At 38.2% G+C, this 17,242-nt stretch overlaps 1 protein-coding gene across 3 annotated transcripts in view; it reads left to right on the top strand.

Annotated features, from left to right (window-relative positions):
- ZNF461 (zinc finger protein 461) overlaps window positions 1–16,771 on the top strand; it is a 47,762-nt gene extending 30,991 nt beyond the window's left edge. For 2 of the 3 annotated variants that reach the window (XM_035023686.1, XM_035023685.1), the window contains exons 5-6: window positions 11,060–11,113; window positions 14,700–16,771. In XM_035023686.1, the coding sequence (XP_034879577.1) occupies window positions 11,060–11,113; window positions 14,700–16,090 (1,445 nt within the window). In that variant the 3' untranslated portion in view covers window positions 16,091–16,771. The remainder of the gene's footprint in view (window positions 1–11,059; window positions 11,114–14,699) is intronic. The other variant, XM_035023687.1, reaches the window with a different exon arrangement.
- The last annotated feature ends 471 nt before the right edge of the window (window positions 16,772–17,242 follow it).

Raw genomic sequence — 17,242 nt, 5'->3', positions numbered from 1 at the left:
AATTATGTTAAACCTGTAGATGAAGTTAGAGAATTAACATCTTTACTCTGTTGAGTCTTCCAATCCATGAACACAGTATGTTTCTTCAAGTATTTTTTCTTTGATTTCTTTTATTAGCATTTTATAATCCTGTACATGTTTTGTTAATTTTTTACCTATTTTTTTTTTCAGGAGCATTTATAAATTGCCTTTTTATTTTGGTTGTTGCTTATTGTCAATGTATAGAAATTAAATTGATTTTGTATGTTGATCTTGTATTCTGTGACCTTATTCAACTCAATTATTTCCTTGTAGATTCATTATTGTAGACAGTCATATCATTTGCAAATAGTTTTATTTCCTTTTTTTTCCAAACTGTGCCCTTTATTTTCTTGCCTTATTGGAATAGCTAGAACTTCCAGGGCTGTATTAAATAAGGGTGGTAATGGGGCTCCTGGGTGGCTCAGTTGTTAAAAATCTGCCTTTGGCTCAGGTCATGATCCCAGGGTCATGAGATTGAGCCCCGCATCGGGCTCCCTGCTCATCGGGAAGCCTGCTTCTCCCTCTCCCACTTCCCCTGCTTGTATTACCTCTCTCGCTGTCTCTCTCTCTCTCTCTCTCTCTCTGGCAAATAAATAAATAAAATCTAAAAAAAAAAAATTAAATAAGAGTGGTAAGAGTAGACATCCTTTTTAACAATTTTAGAGGAAAAACATTCAGGATTTGGTCTTTTACCATAAAGTATATTAACTCTAGGTTTTTGTAGATGCTCTTTATGAGTTTGAAGAAGTTCCCTTCTCTTCCTGATGCCCTGAGAGTTTTTTTTTTTTTAAATTGGTTAATTAACATAGAATGTATTATTTGTTTCAGGGGTACAGGTCTGTGATTCATTAGTCTTACAAAATACCCAGTGCTCATTAAAACACATACCATCCCCAATGTCCATCACTCAGTTACCCCATCGCTCCACCCCTGTCCCCTCCAGCAACCCTCAGTTTGTTTTCTATGATTAAGCGTCTCTTATGGTTTGTCTCCCTCACCCTAAGAGTTTTTTTAAATCATAAATGGTTATTAATATGATCATGGGATTTTTTTCTTCCTTAGTTGTTGATATGATGGATTACATTGATTTTTAAATATTGAATCAGCCTTTCATACCTGGAATAAATCCCACTTAGTCATTGTATATCATTCTTTTTATTCATTAATGAGTTTGACTGATAAAATTTAATTGAGGTTTTTTTTTCATCTGAGTTCATGGGGGATGTTGGTTTGCAGTTATTTTGTGTGTGCTGCCTTTGCCTGGTTTTGGTATCAGAGTAATAATGGCCTCATAAAGTACTTGGGAAGTGTTCTCTTCTGTTTTCTGCAAGAAACTGTGTGCAAGATTCTGGGAATGTTTGGTAAAATTCTTCAGTGAAACCATGCGGACTTGGAGATTTCTTTTTTGGGATCTTCTAAATGTAAGACTTGATCCCAGAACCCCAAGATCATGACCTGAGCCGAAGGCAGATGCTTAACTGACTGGGCCACCCAGGCACCCCAGCCATTTTGTTGTTTTCTTCTGTTTCTTGTTCTTCTGTTTCTTTTTTCTTGCCTACCTGTGAGTTACTCAAACATTTCTAGAGTACCATTTTGATTTATGCTTTTTAATATGTTGCTTTATTTTTATTTTATTGTTTTCTCTAAGTATTAGCATATATGTACATACCTATCACAGCCTGCTGGTTTTGATGTTTTACCACTTCAAGTGAAGTGTAGAAACCTTACATCCATTTAGGTCCCTTTATCCTCCCCACTTTTTTGGTATAATTGTTTTAAGTATTTCTTCTACAACATTAATCACCACAAGAGATAGTGTTAAAATTTTTGCCTTTCCATAAAATAGGACTAAAGGAACTCATGGGGTAAAGAATAGCCTGGTATGTTTTTTTCTCCTTTTGCTCATTCTATTATTCTTTTCTTTGTGAATGTCTAAGCCTTCTTCTGTTATCATTTTCTTTGTTTTGGGAGAGCTTCCTTTAGCCACTCTTTTTTTTTTTTTTTAAAGATTTTATTTATTTGACAGAGAGAGATACAGCGAGAGAGGGAACACAAGCAGGGGGAGTGGGAGAGGGAGAAGCAGGCTTCCCGCTGAGCAGGGAGCCCGATGCGGGGCTCGATCCCACGACCCTGGGATCATGACCTGAGCCGAAGGCAGACGCTTAACAACTGAGCCACCCAGGCGCCCCTTCCTTTAGCCACTCTTTAAGGGCATGTCTGTAAAAACAAATTCTCTTAGTTTTCCTTTGTCTGAGAATGCCTATATTTCTTCTTCATTCCTTAAGAATAGTTTCATTGGGTGGAACAGTCGGTTGAGTGTCTGACTCTTGGTTTCGGTTCAGGTTGTGATCTTAGGATTGTGAGATTGAGCCCCACATTGGGCTCTGCGCTCAGCTTGGAGTCTGCTTGAGTTTCTCTCTCTCCCTCTGCCTCTCCCCCTCACGTACTCTCTCTTTCTCTAAAATAAATAAATAAATCTTTAAAAAACAAGTATAGTTTCAATGGGTATAGAATTTGAGGTTCACAGTTCTTTTCTTTTAGTACTTGAAAATTATTGTGCTGTTTCTTTTTGGTCTCCATGGTTTCAAATGAGAAATCTAGTCTTTTGAATTGGTGTTTCTTTATCATCAATATATAATACGCATTTCTATTTTAAAGACTTTTTTCTTTGTCTAGTTTTTAGAAATGGATGTCTTGGTTTTGAGTTCTTTGGATTTTTCTTAATAGGTATTTGCTGAGTTTCTTGAATCTGTGGATTTGTGTTGTATGAAATTTGGGAAGTTCAACTGTTATATCTTTAAATACTTTTTCATTCCCACAGTCTTTTTCCTGTCCTCTGGGACTTGGATGATATGAATGTTGGATCTTTTGTTATTGTCCCACAGGGAATGAGGCTGTATTTTTTTCTTTAAGTCTGTTTATCTTTGTTTTTCAGATGAAGTAAATTCTGTCTTTAAGTTCACTGATTTCTAGCTTCTGTTATGTCTACTCTAGAGACCAGTAGTGTGTCTTTTATAACAATTATTATATTTTTCATTGCATTTACTTCGTTTTTGTAAGTACTTTCTTTTCAGAAATATTCTGTTTTTTCATTTGTTTAAAGAGAGTTTGTAATTGATTGTCAATGTGTTTTTATGAAGACCACTTTAAAATCCTTGTCAGGGGGCACCTGAGTGGCTCAGTCAGTTAAGCATCTGCCTTCGGCTCAGGTCATGATCTCAGGGACCTGGGATCAAGCCCTATGTCACTGGGCTCCCTGCCCAGTAGGGAGTCTGCCTCTCCTCCCATTGGTGCTGTCTCTCTCGTGCTCACTCTCCCTCTCACTCTCAAATAAATAAATAAAATCTAAAATAATAATAATAATAAAATAAAATAAAATCCTTGTCAGGTAGTTCCAGCATCTAATTAATCTTGGTATTGGTTTCAGTTGATTGTCTTTTCTCCTTCAGATTTTGGTTTCCCTGGCTTTTGGTATGACAGGTGATTTGTTGTATCGTGGACATTTTTTTTTTTTTTTAAGATTTTATTTATTTATTTGAGAGAGAGAGAATGAGAGAGAGCAAGCACATGAGAGGGGGGAGGGTCAGAGGGAGAAGCAGACTCCCTGCCGAGCAGGGAGCCTGATGCGGGACTTGATCCAGGGACTCCAGGAACATGACCTGAGCCGAAGGCAGTCGCTTAACCAACTGAGCCACCCAGGCGCCCGTGGACATTTTTGTTTTTATGTTAAGAGAGTCTTGATTCTATTTAAGTCTATTTAAATCTATTTTATCAGGGAGTCATGCTGTTAGGTTTAGTGTATAGATCTGTCCTACTTTTGTAAGCTTTAGTTCTAATGGCAGCTTAGTTTTCAGAGCCCTTTCAATGCTATTCTGATATGCTTTATATCTTTGGTACTGCTGGGAATCCTGTTCAGTGCCTGCTGGTGTTGTCTGCAAGGGCAGAAACTTCTGTGAATCCCTAGTGTAGCTAGGCCACCTTCTGTGGTTTGGGGGAGGCAGAAGCCATTGAGATACACTTAGCTTCAGTGAGATACCGAAGGCACTGGGCATGGATTTCCTTATGCCACTGGGCAGAGGACAGGGAGATGCAAGACTCTGCTAATGCTACCTTTCTGGGTGAATTGATCTGTTGGCTTGTACATCACGAGACTTCCTCTTGCTGTGGCTACTGATACATCAATCAGAGAATTCTTCCTGCTACTGCAGCTGGCTGATGAAACTGTTGCTAGGGTCTAGGTTGTGGAGCAGGTGCTAGGGATTCCACTAAGTCTTTTGGGCTTCCCTCCTCCTAGTCTTTTGGCTGGAGAGTGGATTTTTCTTGGGGTGTGTGTGTGCATCTGCTAATGGTTCCAGGTTGCAGGCCTGCTGTCCAGTGCCCATTATGGGGATATATAAGAAATAAAAAGAAAACCCAGGGACAAACTTCCTGGGAAGATGGTGGAGTAAGAGGATCCTGAGCTTATCTCATCTCATAGCTACACCTCGATAACACCCACATCAGTTTGAGTAACCCAGAAAATGATCCGATGACTGCCAGAACAGACTGTCCACAGCTAAGTGTAGAGAAACCACCACATTGAAAAAGGTAGGAAGGGCAGAGATGTGGGCAGGAACCAAACTGACCTGTAATAATGTCTGTGGGAGGGAAGGACACCACAGGCACTGACAAGAAAGAGGAGCAGAACCCATCCCAGGCATGGGGGACCCACACTGGGAAGATGAATCCCCATAACATTTGGCTTTGAAAGCCAGAGGTGTCTAACTTCAACAGGTTTTTTTATTTATTTATTTATTTATTTATTTATTTATTTATTTATTTGACAGAGAGACATAGCGAGAGAGGGAACACAAGCAGGGGGAGTAGGAGAGGGAGAAGCAGGCTTCCCGCGGAGCAGGGAGCCCGATGTGGGGCTCGATCCTAGGACCCTGGGATCACGACCTGAGCCAAAGGCAGACGCTTAACGACTGAGCCACCCAGGCGCCCCTAACTTCACCAGTTTTTTAAATTAGTTGGGCTTAACACCTGGAACTTTAAAAATCAGCAGGCTCAGCTCTGAGAGAGCCAGGAGGGTGATAGAAAACCGAGTCCCTGCCCTTAAAGAGACAGCATAATAAACAGCCCTGCTGATATATAGCATAGAAACAGCAATTTGACAAACACCTGGGGGTACATAGGAAGATTTATTTGCTAATCTCAGAATATGTGCTGGTGGGTCAGGGATCTATGGGAGACCTCTCTGAGAACAAAAGAGCTGGCAGGCACCATTTCCTTCCCCTGCCCCCCAGCATAGATACATGGATACCTGTGGGAACCAGCACAGCATGCACACTCTCCACCTAGCTTGTTAACAGCATGCCCTGCCCCCATGCTCTCCTGTGGACCCTCCCTTAGCAGCTCTCCAGAGTGGCTACATGTCCTCTCCCACTGCAGACCAGTACAAACCTTGCTAACACCACATACCTTCCCCCTTGTTCTCCTTTGGATCACGCCCCTCCAACCTGGCCTGGTAGGAGTTCTCCAGCATGGTGCCACAAATGTGACAGTGTGCAAGCACCTCCAACGGGGGCCAGCACCACTCCAAAGTGACTCCTGCCCTGGGGACAGGGGAAGATAACCATGTCAGTTTGACTATGGCTTCAGCAGTGGGCTTGGAGCAGACATCTAATCTGACCATAGGCCCTGCTCACCAATGACAGCTTCTCAGGAAACAACACAAGGAGAGCACCGTGAAGTTAGGTGCTACTGCATCTCTGGCAGACACCTACTCTGACCCAACTCAAGCCCAAAGTAGCCCTAGACTGGCCCACTAACAACACAGGGACTAAACTCAGCTCACAACAGGCAAAGAGAAGCTTTGCAGATGACTAGACTGAAGGCAAATGCAGCTCAGCCACAACAGTAGGGCACATGCAACACACATAGGAGACACCCCTGAAGTGCAGGTTCTAGTTGGAGGACACTGCACTGCAGGGCACTACACTGCAGGGCACTACACTGCAGGGCACTACAGGACCTCTTCTTCATAAGGCCACCACTTTCCTAATCAGACATAGCTAACTTTCCTAACACATAGAAACAGACACAGAGAGTTAGACAAAATGAAGAGACAGGGGAATATGTCCCAGATGAAAGAACAGGACAGAATCACAATGATAGACCTAAGTGAAACGGAGATATGTAATATGACTGATAGAGAATTTAAAGTAATGGTCATAAAGATACTAACTGGAATTGTGAAAAGAGTGGAGGACCTCGGTGAAACCCTCAACAAAGAGATAGAAAACATAAAAATAAACCAATCCATGATGAAGAACTCAACTGAAATTAAAAATAAGTAGTAGACTAGAGGAAGAGAAGAATGGATCAGCAACATGAAGGAGAGAATAATGGAAAGCAATTAAGCCAAACAGGAGAAAGGAAAAAGAATAATAAAAAATGAAAATAAACTAAGGGAACTCAGCAACACCATCAAGCATAATAATATTCATGTTATAGGGATCCCAGAAAAGAGAGAAAAAAGGGCAGAAAATTTATCTGAAGAAACAATAGCTGATTTCAAGATATACTACAAAGCTGTAGTAACCAAAACAGTATAAAATCAGACACATAGTTCAATGGAAGTGAATAGAAAACCCAGAAATAAACCCAAAATTATATGGTCAATTAATCTATGACAAAGGAGGCAAGAATATCCAATGGGTGAAAGACAGTCTCTTCAACAAATGGTGTTGGGGAAACTGCACAGCTACATGCAAAAAAAATGAAACTGGACCACTTTCTTACACCATACACAAAAATAAACTCAAAATGAATTAAAGACCTACAAGTGAGACCTGAAACCATGAAAATGCTAGAAGAGAGCACACATAGTAATTTCTCTCACATTGGCCATACCAACATTTTTCTTTATATGTCTCCTGAGAGAAGGGAAACAAAAGCAAAAATAAACTATTGGAACTACTTCAAAGTAAAAAGCTTCTACACAGCAAAGGAAACAATCCACAAAACTAAAAGACAGTCTACTCACTAGAAACTCACTAGAGTGAGTGACATTTGCAAATGACATTCCTGATAAAGGGCTAGTATCAAAATATATAAAGAACTGATACAACTCAACACCCAAAATACAAATAATCCAACTAAAAATTGGGCAGAAGACATTAGCAGACATTTCTCCAAAGAAGACATACAGATGCCAATAGACACATGAAAAAATGTTCTACATCACAGGTCATCAGGGAAATGCAAATTGAAACCATAATGAGATATCACAGTGAGGTATCACCTCACACCTATCAGAATGGCTAAATCAGAAACACAATAAACAAGTGTTAGCGAGGATGTAGAGACAAAGGAACCCTCATGCATGTTTGGAATGCACACTGGTGCAGCCACTGTGGAGAACAGTATGAAGTTTCCTCAGAAAACTAGAAATAGGGGCGCCAGGGTGGCTCAGTCGTTAAGCGTCTGCCTTCAGCTCAGGTCACGATCCCAGGGTCCTGGGGTCGAGCCCTGCGTTGGGCTCCCTGCTCAATGGGAGACCTGCTTCTCCTCCCACTCCCCCTGCTTGGGTTCCCTGTCTCGCTGTGTCTCTCTCTGTCAAATAAATAAATAAAATCTTTAAAAAAAAAAAAAAACTAGAAATAGAATTACCATATGATCCAGTAATTCCACAGAGTATTTACAGAAAGAATAATAAATTACTAATTTGAAAAGATATATGCAGCATTTTTATTGCAGCATTATTTACAATAGCATGGATATGGAAGCAACCCAAGTGTCCATCAATAGATGAATGGATGAAGATGTGGTGTGTATATATACAATGGAATATTATTCGGCAATAAAAAGGAATGAAATCTTGCCATTTGCAACAACATGGATGGATCTAAAGGGTATAATGCTAAGTGAAGTAGTCAAAGAAAAACAAATATATGATTTCATTCATGTGTGGAATTTAAGAAATGAAACAAAGAAAAAAGAGACAAGAAAACACTCTTAAATATAGAGAACAAACTGATAGTTACCAGAGGTGGGTGGGGAGATGGGTGAAATAGGTGAAGGGGATTAAGACTACACTTAATTGGATGAGCATGGAGTAATGTATAGAATTGTTGAATCACTATATTGTATACCTAAAACTAATGTAACATTCTATGTTAATTATAGTGGAATTAAAAAAGAAAAAACAGGAAAAAGAAAAGAAACCCCAGGGAACTCACCACACGGTAGTTCCTCAAATCCACAGAATCCAAATCAATTGACCTTCTTGCTTCAGGCATTCAAAGTAATTTTATTGTATGATAGGTAATTTCCAGGGTTTTTGGTTTGTGATAGAGATTTTAAATTTTCCTTTAAAAATGAACTTTAGGGGCGCCTGGGTGGCTCAGTTGGTTAAACGTCTGACTCTTGGTTTTGGCTCAGGTCATGATCCCAGGGTCTTGAGATCAAGCCCCTCATCAGGCTCCAAACTCAAGGCAGAGTCTGCTTGAGATTCTCTCCCTCTCCTCCCTCTGCCCCTCCCTCCACGTGTGTTCTCTCTCTCTGAAATAAATAAAATCTTTAAAAAATTTTTAAAAAATGAACTTTAGACTGTGCATTTTCTATGATATTTGCTTTGATTTCTTTAAAGAAGGGGAAGATCCTAAAGACTGTGTGTGTGGAGTACTTCATTTTTATGTCACCATCACCAATCTTTCTCTCGTAGCATTTTTTTTTTTTTTGCTTTTTCTTAAATGATTGCCATTATGTGATCTTTCCAAAACAGTTAGTTTACTGAAACAGTTTTCATATTCATTTCATCTATTGGTATAAACAGGGAGGGGAACAAATACAGCTGACTTCTGGCAGGCATACAACTTGGCTGTTGGGATCGTCTTGGATACGTGTAGCCAAGTAACTAGTACCACTGATCTTGCTGGATCCTGTCATAATGTATTCCAGAGAGAATGGAATGTTTTATTTAATCTGAGGAGTCTATCTGGTGATTTAGTTAGGAATTGTTATGTGACCAATGCCATGCAAGCTATCTGTATGCTTTTCCCTGGTCTCTTCCCCTGCTACATCTCTAAAGGTAACCATTATCTTGAATTGTTTTATGATTATTCCATTTTTAAAAATAGCTTATGACACTTGTGTATGCCCTTAAATACTATTTGTTGTGTTTTGCTTATTTTTAAGTTTATAAAAATGATAATGAGATGTGTTTTTTGTGATTTGGTTATTTTGTACCATATGGTTTATAATAATTTTCCCATATTGTTTTATGCCTGAGTTCATTTTCTTAGCTGTATAATATTTCATTCCACAAATTTCTGGTTGTTAGTAAAAGGCGAAAGATTTATGCGTTTTGAAGAGAAACCAGAGTATACAAATTTCTGGTTGTTAGAATTTGGGTTTGTAATTTTTGACTAGTATGCACAATGGTGCAATGAATATTCTTACATGTCTCCTGAAGCACATAATACAAGATTTTCTCCAGGCTATGTACTATTGGAATTGCTGGATCAGAGAACATGTTCATCTTCAACTTTGTTACACCAGATTGTTTTCCTGAGTGTTGGTAGTAATTTACATTACCACTGCAATGTTTAATAATTTTGGTGATTCAACATCTTAACAATGAGTGAAATTCTTAGATATTTTAAGTTTTACCAATCTCATGAGTATGAAATGGTATCACATTATATCTTAATTTGAATGTCCTTGATTTCTAGTGAGTTTGAGCATCTTTGCATATGATTGTTTAGCATTAGTGTTTCTCCTTTTGTGAAATGTCTAAACAGATCTTTTGCCCATTTTTCTTTTAGCTTTATCTTTTTTCTAGTTAGCCTGTTTGTGTCTTGTTTGAGAAATCCATTCTACCTTTAGGTGTGCTTTATATATATCCATATTTTTTCCCATAAACTTTACAATTTTTCCTTCAACTTGTAGGTCTTTAATGCAGTTTGAGTTTATGTATTTATGGTGTATGGTAGGGAACCAGAGTAATTTTTTTATATCTATAGCTAGTTGTTCTAATATCATTTTTTAAATTATTCTTTCATCACTGATCTGTAATGCTTTCTATGTCGGTCTGCTTCTGGTCTTTCCATGAGTCAGGCCCTATATGAATACTACATTGTCTTAATTTTTAAGTCTTTGTGATGTCTTTATCATAGGCATTGTAAATTCTCTGACTCTGATCTTTTTCAGTAGTGTTCTGGCTATTCTTAAATGTTTGTTTTTCCAATATATTTTTGAATTAGTTTTTCAAGTTCTTCAAACAACATTGTAGGAATTTTATTAGACTTGTATTGAATACAAGATAAAAGCTAGAAGTATATACATAAAAGTATACAATAGAATGAAAAGGCAACCTCTGGAATAGGAGAAAACATTTATAAATCATATAACTGACAAAGGGTTAATATCCAGAATATATAAAGAAATCCTACAACTCAATATCAAAGAAACCAAGCAGCTCAATTTAAAAAAGGGGGAAAGGATTTTTAATACAGATTTCTCCACAGATGATATACAAGTAGCCAGTAAGCACATGAGAAGATGCTTAACATCACTAGCCATTAGGGAAATGCAAATCAAAACCACAATGAAATCTCACTTCACATCCATTAGTATGTATGTTTACTATGAAAAACCAAGGGGTTAAAGGTCTCCCTTTGGCTTGGGTCATGATCCCAGGGTCCTAGGATCAAGCCCTGCATCAGGCTCCCTGCTCAGTGGAGAGCCTGCTTCTCCCTCTCCCTCTGCTGCTCCCCCTGCTTGTGCTCATTCTCTCTCTCTCTCAAATAAGTAAAATCTTAAAAGAAAAAAAATAACAAAGTAACAAGTGTTGGTGAGGATGTGGAGAAATTGGAACCTTTGTGTTGGTGGGAGTGTAAAATGGTGTAGCCATTGTGGGAAACAGTATGATGGTTCCTCAAAAACTTAAAAAGAGAATTACCATATGATCCAGCAATTCTAACTCTGGATATATACCCAAAAGAATTGAAAGCAGCAATCTAAACAGATGTTTGTACCCCCATGTTCTTAGCAGCATTATACACAAGAGCCAAAGGGTGGAAGCAACCTAGGTGTCCATCAACAGGTGAGTGGATAAACAAAATGTGTGTGTCTATATGTATATATGCATATGTATACAGTGTAATGTTATTCAGTCTTAAAAAGGAAGTAATTCTGACACATGCTATAACATGGATGAACATGTTGAGGACATTATGCTCAGTGAAATAAAGCAGTCACAAAAAGACAAACACTGTATGAGTCCACTGATATGAAGTATCTAGAGTAGTCAAATCCATAGAAACAGAAGTAGAATGATGGATGTCAGGAACTGGGGGAGGAAGGAATGGGGAGGAGTTATTAATGAGTGCAGAGTTTCAGTTGAAAAAGTCCTGGAGATTGGTTGTGCAAAAATGTGAACATACTTAACACTGCTGAACTGTACACTTAAAATTGTTAAGATGGTAAATTTTATGTTACATGTATTTTGCCACAATTTTTTTAAAAAGTCAGCATTATCAATTTAAGACTTAGGAGTATATGACTGGAATTTAAGCGAGACCTGTTATAGGCAAAGAGTATAGATTGATGGCTAGCCAGAGCCTGGGTTTCAGGACATTCCAATATTTAGAGGTCAGGTAGTAGAAGAGGATGCATTAAGGGGAACTGAGTACAAGTACAAAGGTAGAAGGATAAACAGAAGAATATGGTATATAGGAAGCAAAGGGACTGATCATTTGTGTCAAATGCTGCTAATGAGTCGAGTAGAGTAATGACTAGCACTAGAGCACTGATTTTGGCAAAGTGATTTTATTAGTGACTTTAGAAATATTTCAACATAGGTATGGGAGTTGAAATATTTATTGGAGTGGATTACAGAGAAAGACATGCAGAGGATTGTCTTCTCAATAAATGGTGTGAGCCAATTGGATAACTACATCAGAAGCTAGGTATCTTGAGTTCTATCTCACATCATAAAACCTAATTTAGGTGGGGTGCCTGGGTGGCTCAGATGGTTAAGTGTCTGCCTTCGGCTCAGGTCATGATCCCAGGGTCCTGGGATCGAGCCCCGCATCGGGCTCCTGGCTCAGCAAGGAGCCTGCTTCTCCCTCTCCCTCTGCCTCTCTCCCTGCTCATGCTCTCTCTCTCTCTATATATATATATCTCTGTGTCTCAAATGAATAAATAAAATCTTAAAATTTAAAACCTAATTTAGGTAGGTTATAGGTCTAAATATGAAAGGCAAAATAGAAAACAATATGAGTATATTTTCATGACCTTGGGATTAGACTGCCTTAAAATTAGGAACTTCTATTCATCAAAACATTAAGAGAGTGAAAATGCCAGGCCGAGTAAGATATTTGCAATATGTTGGTTATATTCAGACTACATTAAGAATTTCTACAAAGAAAAAAGAACAGTACAACCCAGGAACTACCCAAATGACACTCGACTGATGAATGGATAAATAATAAATGGTATATTTGTACAATGGAATATTACTCAGCCATTAAAAAAGAAATGAAGTACTGATACATATTACAAAAGGGTTGATCCTTGAAAACATTGTAGTCAGTGAAAAAAGACACAAAAGGTTACATATTGTATGATTCCATTTGTATGAAATTTCCAGAATAGACAAATTTATAGAGATGCAAAGCAGATTAGTGGTTGCCAGGAGCTGAGGGGAAGAGGAAATGACTATGGATATGTGGTTTCTTTTTGGCATGATGAGAATGTTCTGGAATTAGATAGTGATCTGATGGTTGAACAACATTGAGAATGTATCAAAAGTTACTGAATTGTATACTTCCAGAAGTTTAAACTGGTAGATTTTATGTTATATGAATTTTACCACACACACAAAATCAGTAAGAATGGACAAAAGACCTGAGTTGGCAGTTTATTAAAGAAGATATCCAGCTGGCCAATAAACGTATGAAAAAGTGCTCAACCTCACTTGCCATCAGGGAAATTGCAAATTAAACCACAATGCGGTATCATAACATATCTGCTAGGATGCCTGAATGTAAGATTGACAATAACAAGTGTTGGTGAGGATGTGAGGAACTGGAACTCTTTTACAATTTGATGAGAAAATGAGGAAACTATTGGAAAGTGTCAGTGAACTCTGAACAAATGCATATCCCATGATGCAACAGTTTCACTCCTAAATGGATACATTTAGCAGAAAGGAGTCCTATTTCCACCTAAAGAAATGTACAGGAATGTTCATAGCAGTACTAATCATAATAGCCAACAATTGAAAACAACCCAAACGTCCATCACTAGGAAAATGGGAAAATAAATTGTGTTAGAATAGGATGCTTTATACAGCTGTCAGTCTTAAACTTTTTCTTCTGAAACAGCCTCTGAAAAGCTCTAAGATAAAGACTATGGAATGTCCTAATTGTTGAAAGGAGGTTAGTGTTGTAGCACACCAATAAAATGGAAATGGACTCGGGCACCTGGGTGGCTCAGTTGGTTAAACAACTGCCTTCGGCTCAGGTCATGATCCTGGAGTCCCGGGATCGAATCCCGCATCGGGCTCCCTGCTCGGCGGGGAGTCTGCTTCTCCCTCTGACCCTCCTTCCTCTCATGCTCTCTGTCTCTCATTCTCTCTCTCTCAAATAAATAAATAAAATCTTAAAAAAAAAAAATGGAAATGGACTCTAAGTGAGGCCTTATTAGTACACAGAGGGCCTTGTGTTCTCATAATAAAGAATTGGATTTTTAAATTTCAGTTCAATAGAAAGCTACTTTAATTTGGTTATAGGTTTGGCTGCATGTGACAGAAACTCAAAAATAATAATGGCTTAAACTATATAGAAGGTTAGTTTTCTCTTGCATTAAAGTCCAGGCTGGAGTGGAAGTTCTGCTCTGCAAAACCATTATGTGACATGACACCACATCCACATTGCAGTCTGAGGAAATGGAAGAATAAAGGATATAGGACAGGGGCCAGCTGGCTTTTAACATCTCAGAAACTACTATATAATACTTATGCATTTTTTAAGGCAGAATTCAGTTACATCGCATATTCTGCAAAAGAGCCTGGGAAATGGCAGTGTTTTATATTGGACAGCGTTGTTCTCAACTAAAAACCATGGGTTCAATCAATATACAATACACATTTGGGGGTAATTAGTAGTCTCCATATCATAATCCTTTGGCCTGGTGGAAAGTGTTAAACATATACTTGTAGATTCTAATTCAGTTGATCTCATTCTAAAACTGACTCTGGTAGATACTGATTCATTTGATCTAGAATGTTTCCTAGACATCCATAATTGCAACAAATTCTGAGGTAGATCAAAATTTCAGAACCATTGGGGCGCCTGGCTGGCTCAGTTTGACTCCTGGTCTCAGGGTTGTGGGTTCAAGCCCCATGTTGGGTGTAGAGATTGCCTAAAAATAAAATCTTCAAAAAAAATTTCAGAACCACTGACTTGACTTGTTAATTAACTCCCTCACTTTCTCCTATGAGCTCTCATTTCTCTATGTTCTCCTTACCCTTTTTTTCATTCAGTTGCATGATGGTGTTTAAGAGCTCTCCAAGCCTTTCATCTCTTGTGTGAATTATTTTTCAGTTATCTCTCTTTTCTACCATAGATATTTTATTTGTTTTCTAACACAAAGCCAGCAATTAAAATATGTTTCTTATCTTTCAGACTTGGTGTCCAGGTGTGAGGCCAAGAAGTTATCTCCAAAAAGAGACATTTATGAGACAGAGACATCCCGATGGGCTATCGTGGAACAATTTAAAAGTCATAATCCTGAGAAGTCCATTTTCAGAGATATTTGGGAATGCAGTAGTCAGTTGGAGATACAACAGGAACAGGAGGGCTATTTCAGGCAATTTGTTATCAACCATGAACACATGCCTATATTTAACCAACATACTTTACTCACTCAGGAATTTTATAATAGAGAGAAAAATGTTGAGTGTAAAGAATGTAGAAAAATCTTCAGTTACTATTTATTTTTTAGTCATCACAAAAGAACTCATTCTAAAGAAAAACTTTTTGAATGTAAGGAATGTGCAGAAACTGTTAATACATCATATCTTACTAAACAGAAAATTCAAAATAGTAGCAAGTGCAATGAATGGAAGGAATGTTGGAGGGCTTTTATTCATTGTTCACAACTTAAACAACACCTGAGAATCCATAATGGTGAAAAACGCTATGAATGTAAAGAATGTGGAAAGGCCTTTAATTACGGCTCAGAACTTATTCTGCATCAGAGAATTCACACTGGTGAAAAACCCTATGAATGTAAGGAATGTGGGAAGGCCTTTAGGCAGCGATCACAGCTAACTCAACATCAGAGACTTCATACTGGTGAAAAACCTTATGAATGTAAGCAATGTGGGAAGGCTTTTATTCGTGGCTTTCAACTTACTGAACATCTTCGACTCCATACTGGTGAGAAACCCTATGAATGTAAAGAATGTGGAAAGACATTTAGGCATCGCTCACACCTTACCATACATCAGAGAATTCATACTGGTGAGAAACCCTACAAGTGTAGAGAATGTGGAAAGGCCTTTAGCTATCACTCAAGCTTCTCTCACCATCAGAAAATTCATTCTGGCAAAAAACCTTATGAATGTAATGAATGTGGGAAGGCCTTTTGTGATGGCTTACAACTTACTCTACATCGGAGGATTCATACTGGTGAGAAACCCTATGAATGCAAGGAATGCGGGAAGACTTTTAGACAGTGCTCACACCTCAAAAGACATCAGAGAATTCATACTGGTGAGAAACCTCATGAATGTATGATATGTGGTAAGGCCTTTAGACTTCATTCACACCTTATTCAACATCAGAGAATACATACTGGTGAGAAGCCCTATGAATGTAAGGAATGTGGGAAGGCCTTTAGCTATCATTCAAGCTTCTCACACCATCAGAAAATTCATTCTGGGAAGAAACGTTATGAGTGTGGGAAGGCCTTTAATCATGGCTTGCAATTTAATCTACATCAGGCACTTCATACTGTTGAGATGCCAGTAAGATTTCCTCTCCTCTCTCCCCATCCTACTCTAGCATCATGATAATATTTTTAGAAATACAGGTTTTCCTTTTTGTTTTCAAGGTAAAAGTTGGTAAAATACTGAATTTCATTAATACGGATTTATTTCAGTAATCCTTGGGGGAAAAAAAAACTTCAAGCAGGAAAATGGAAAAGTAATTAACAGGTAAAATTTTTTAATTGCTCTGGTTCCAGTGCTGTTTCTGGGTTGTTATAACACCCAGTATTGGAGATAAATTTTATAAAACCGTGTTTTTACTGAAACTAGTGAAATGTGGCAGAAATAAAATGAAAACAATTTCTTCCCCTTTCACAAATCCCTGAGATAGCCAATATGTGAGTGTTGCTCCATCCTGCTCAAACATACCTGCAAATATGAAGGGTTTATTGCATGTGTGTGGAAGGTTATACCACTTACAGTGACATATTTCATGGCAATTTCTTTTTGCACAAATAATTGCAAACATTTTCCCAGGTGAATACATAAAGATCTAACTCATTTTCTTTCAAGCCTCAGAATATTTATAGTATGGGATATATATCTGTATTTTAAGCCATTTCCTACTGTAGACATTCAGTTGTTTCTGTTTTCATCACAAATGGTCATACAATAAACATTCTTACATTGTCATTCTTTTATTTCCATTATGGAGGGTAGATTACCAGCCATGAGAGTGTATGTATGTTTCGATATTACATTGATTTTTTAATTTTAAAAATTAGGCAATAAAAGCACATGCTACAAAATTCAGAAGTTACCAAGCAAGTAAAGTAAAAATTAAAGCTTCCTTAATATCTGGTTTTATAGCCACCTGCTTTACTTACACAGGGTCAACCACAGCTGTCAATTCTTTTGTATTCTTCCAGGGATTAACTTTTTAAAAAAATTCTTCGGATGAAAGTAGATTAATTATAATCTTTTTTTTTTTAAGATTTTATTTATTTGACAGGCAGAGAGAGAGCACAAGCAGGGGGAGCAGCAGGCAGAGGGAGAGGGAGAAGCAGGCTCCCCACTGAGCAGGGAGCCTGATGCGGGGCTCGATCCCAGGACCCTGGGATCATGACCTGAGCTGAAGGCAGATGCTTAATCGACTGAGCCACCCAGGTGCCCCAGTCATAATCTTTTATTCATGAAATTCTCATCATTGGTCCAAATTTAGCCCTCTTTCATTTA

This window comes from Mirounga leonina, unplaced genomic scaffold (genome assembly GCF_011800145.1).
Source record: "Mirounga leonina isolate KUSES-001 unplaced genomic scaffold, KU_Mleo_1.0 Mir_177, whole genome shotgun sequence".
Classification (NCBI taxonomy): Eukaryota; Metazoa; Chordata; class Mammalia; order Carnivora; family Phocidae; genus Mirounga; species Mirounga leonina.
This window is presented reverse-complemented; position numbering and strand designations above follow the sequence as displayed.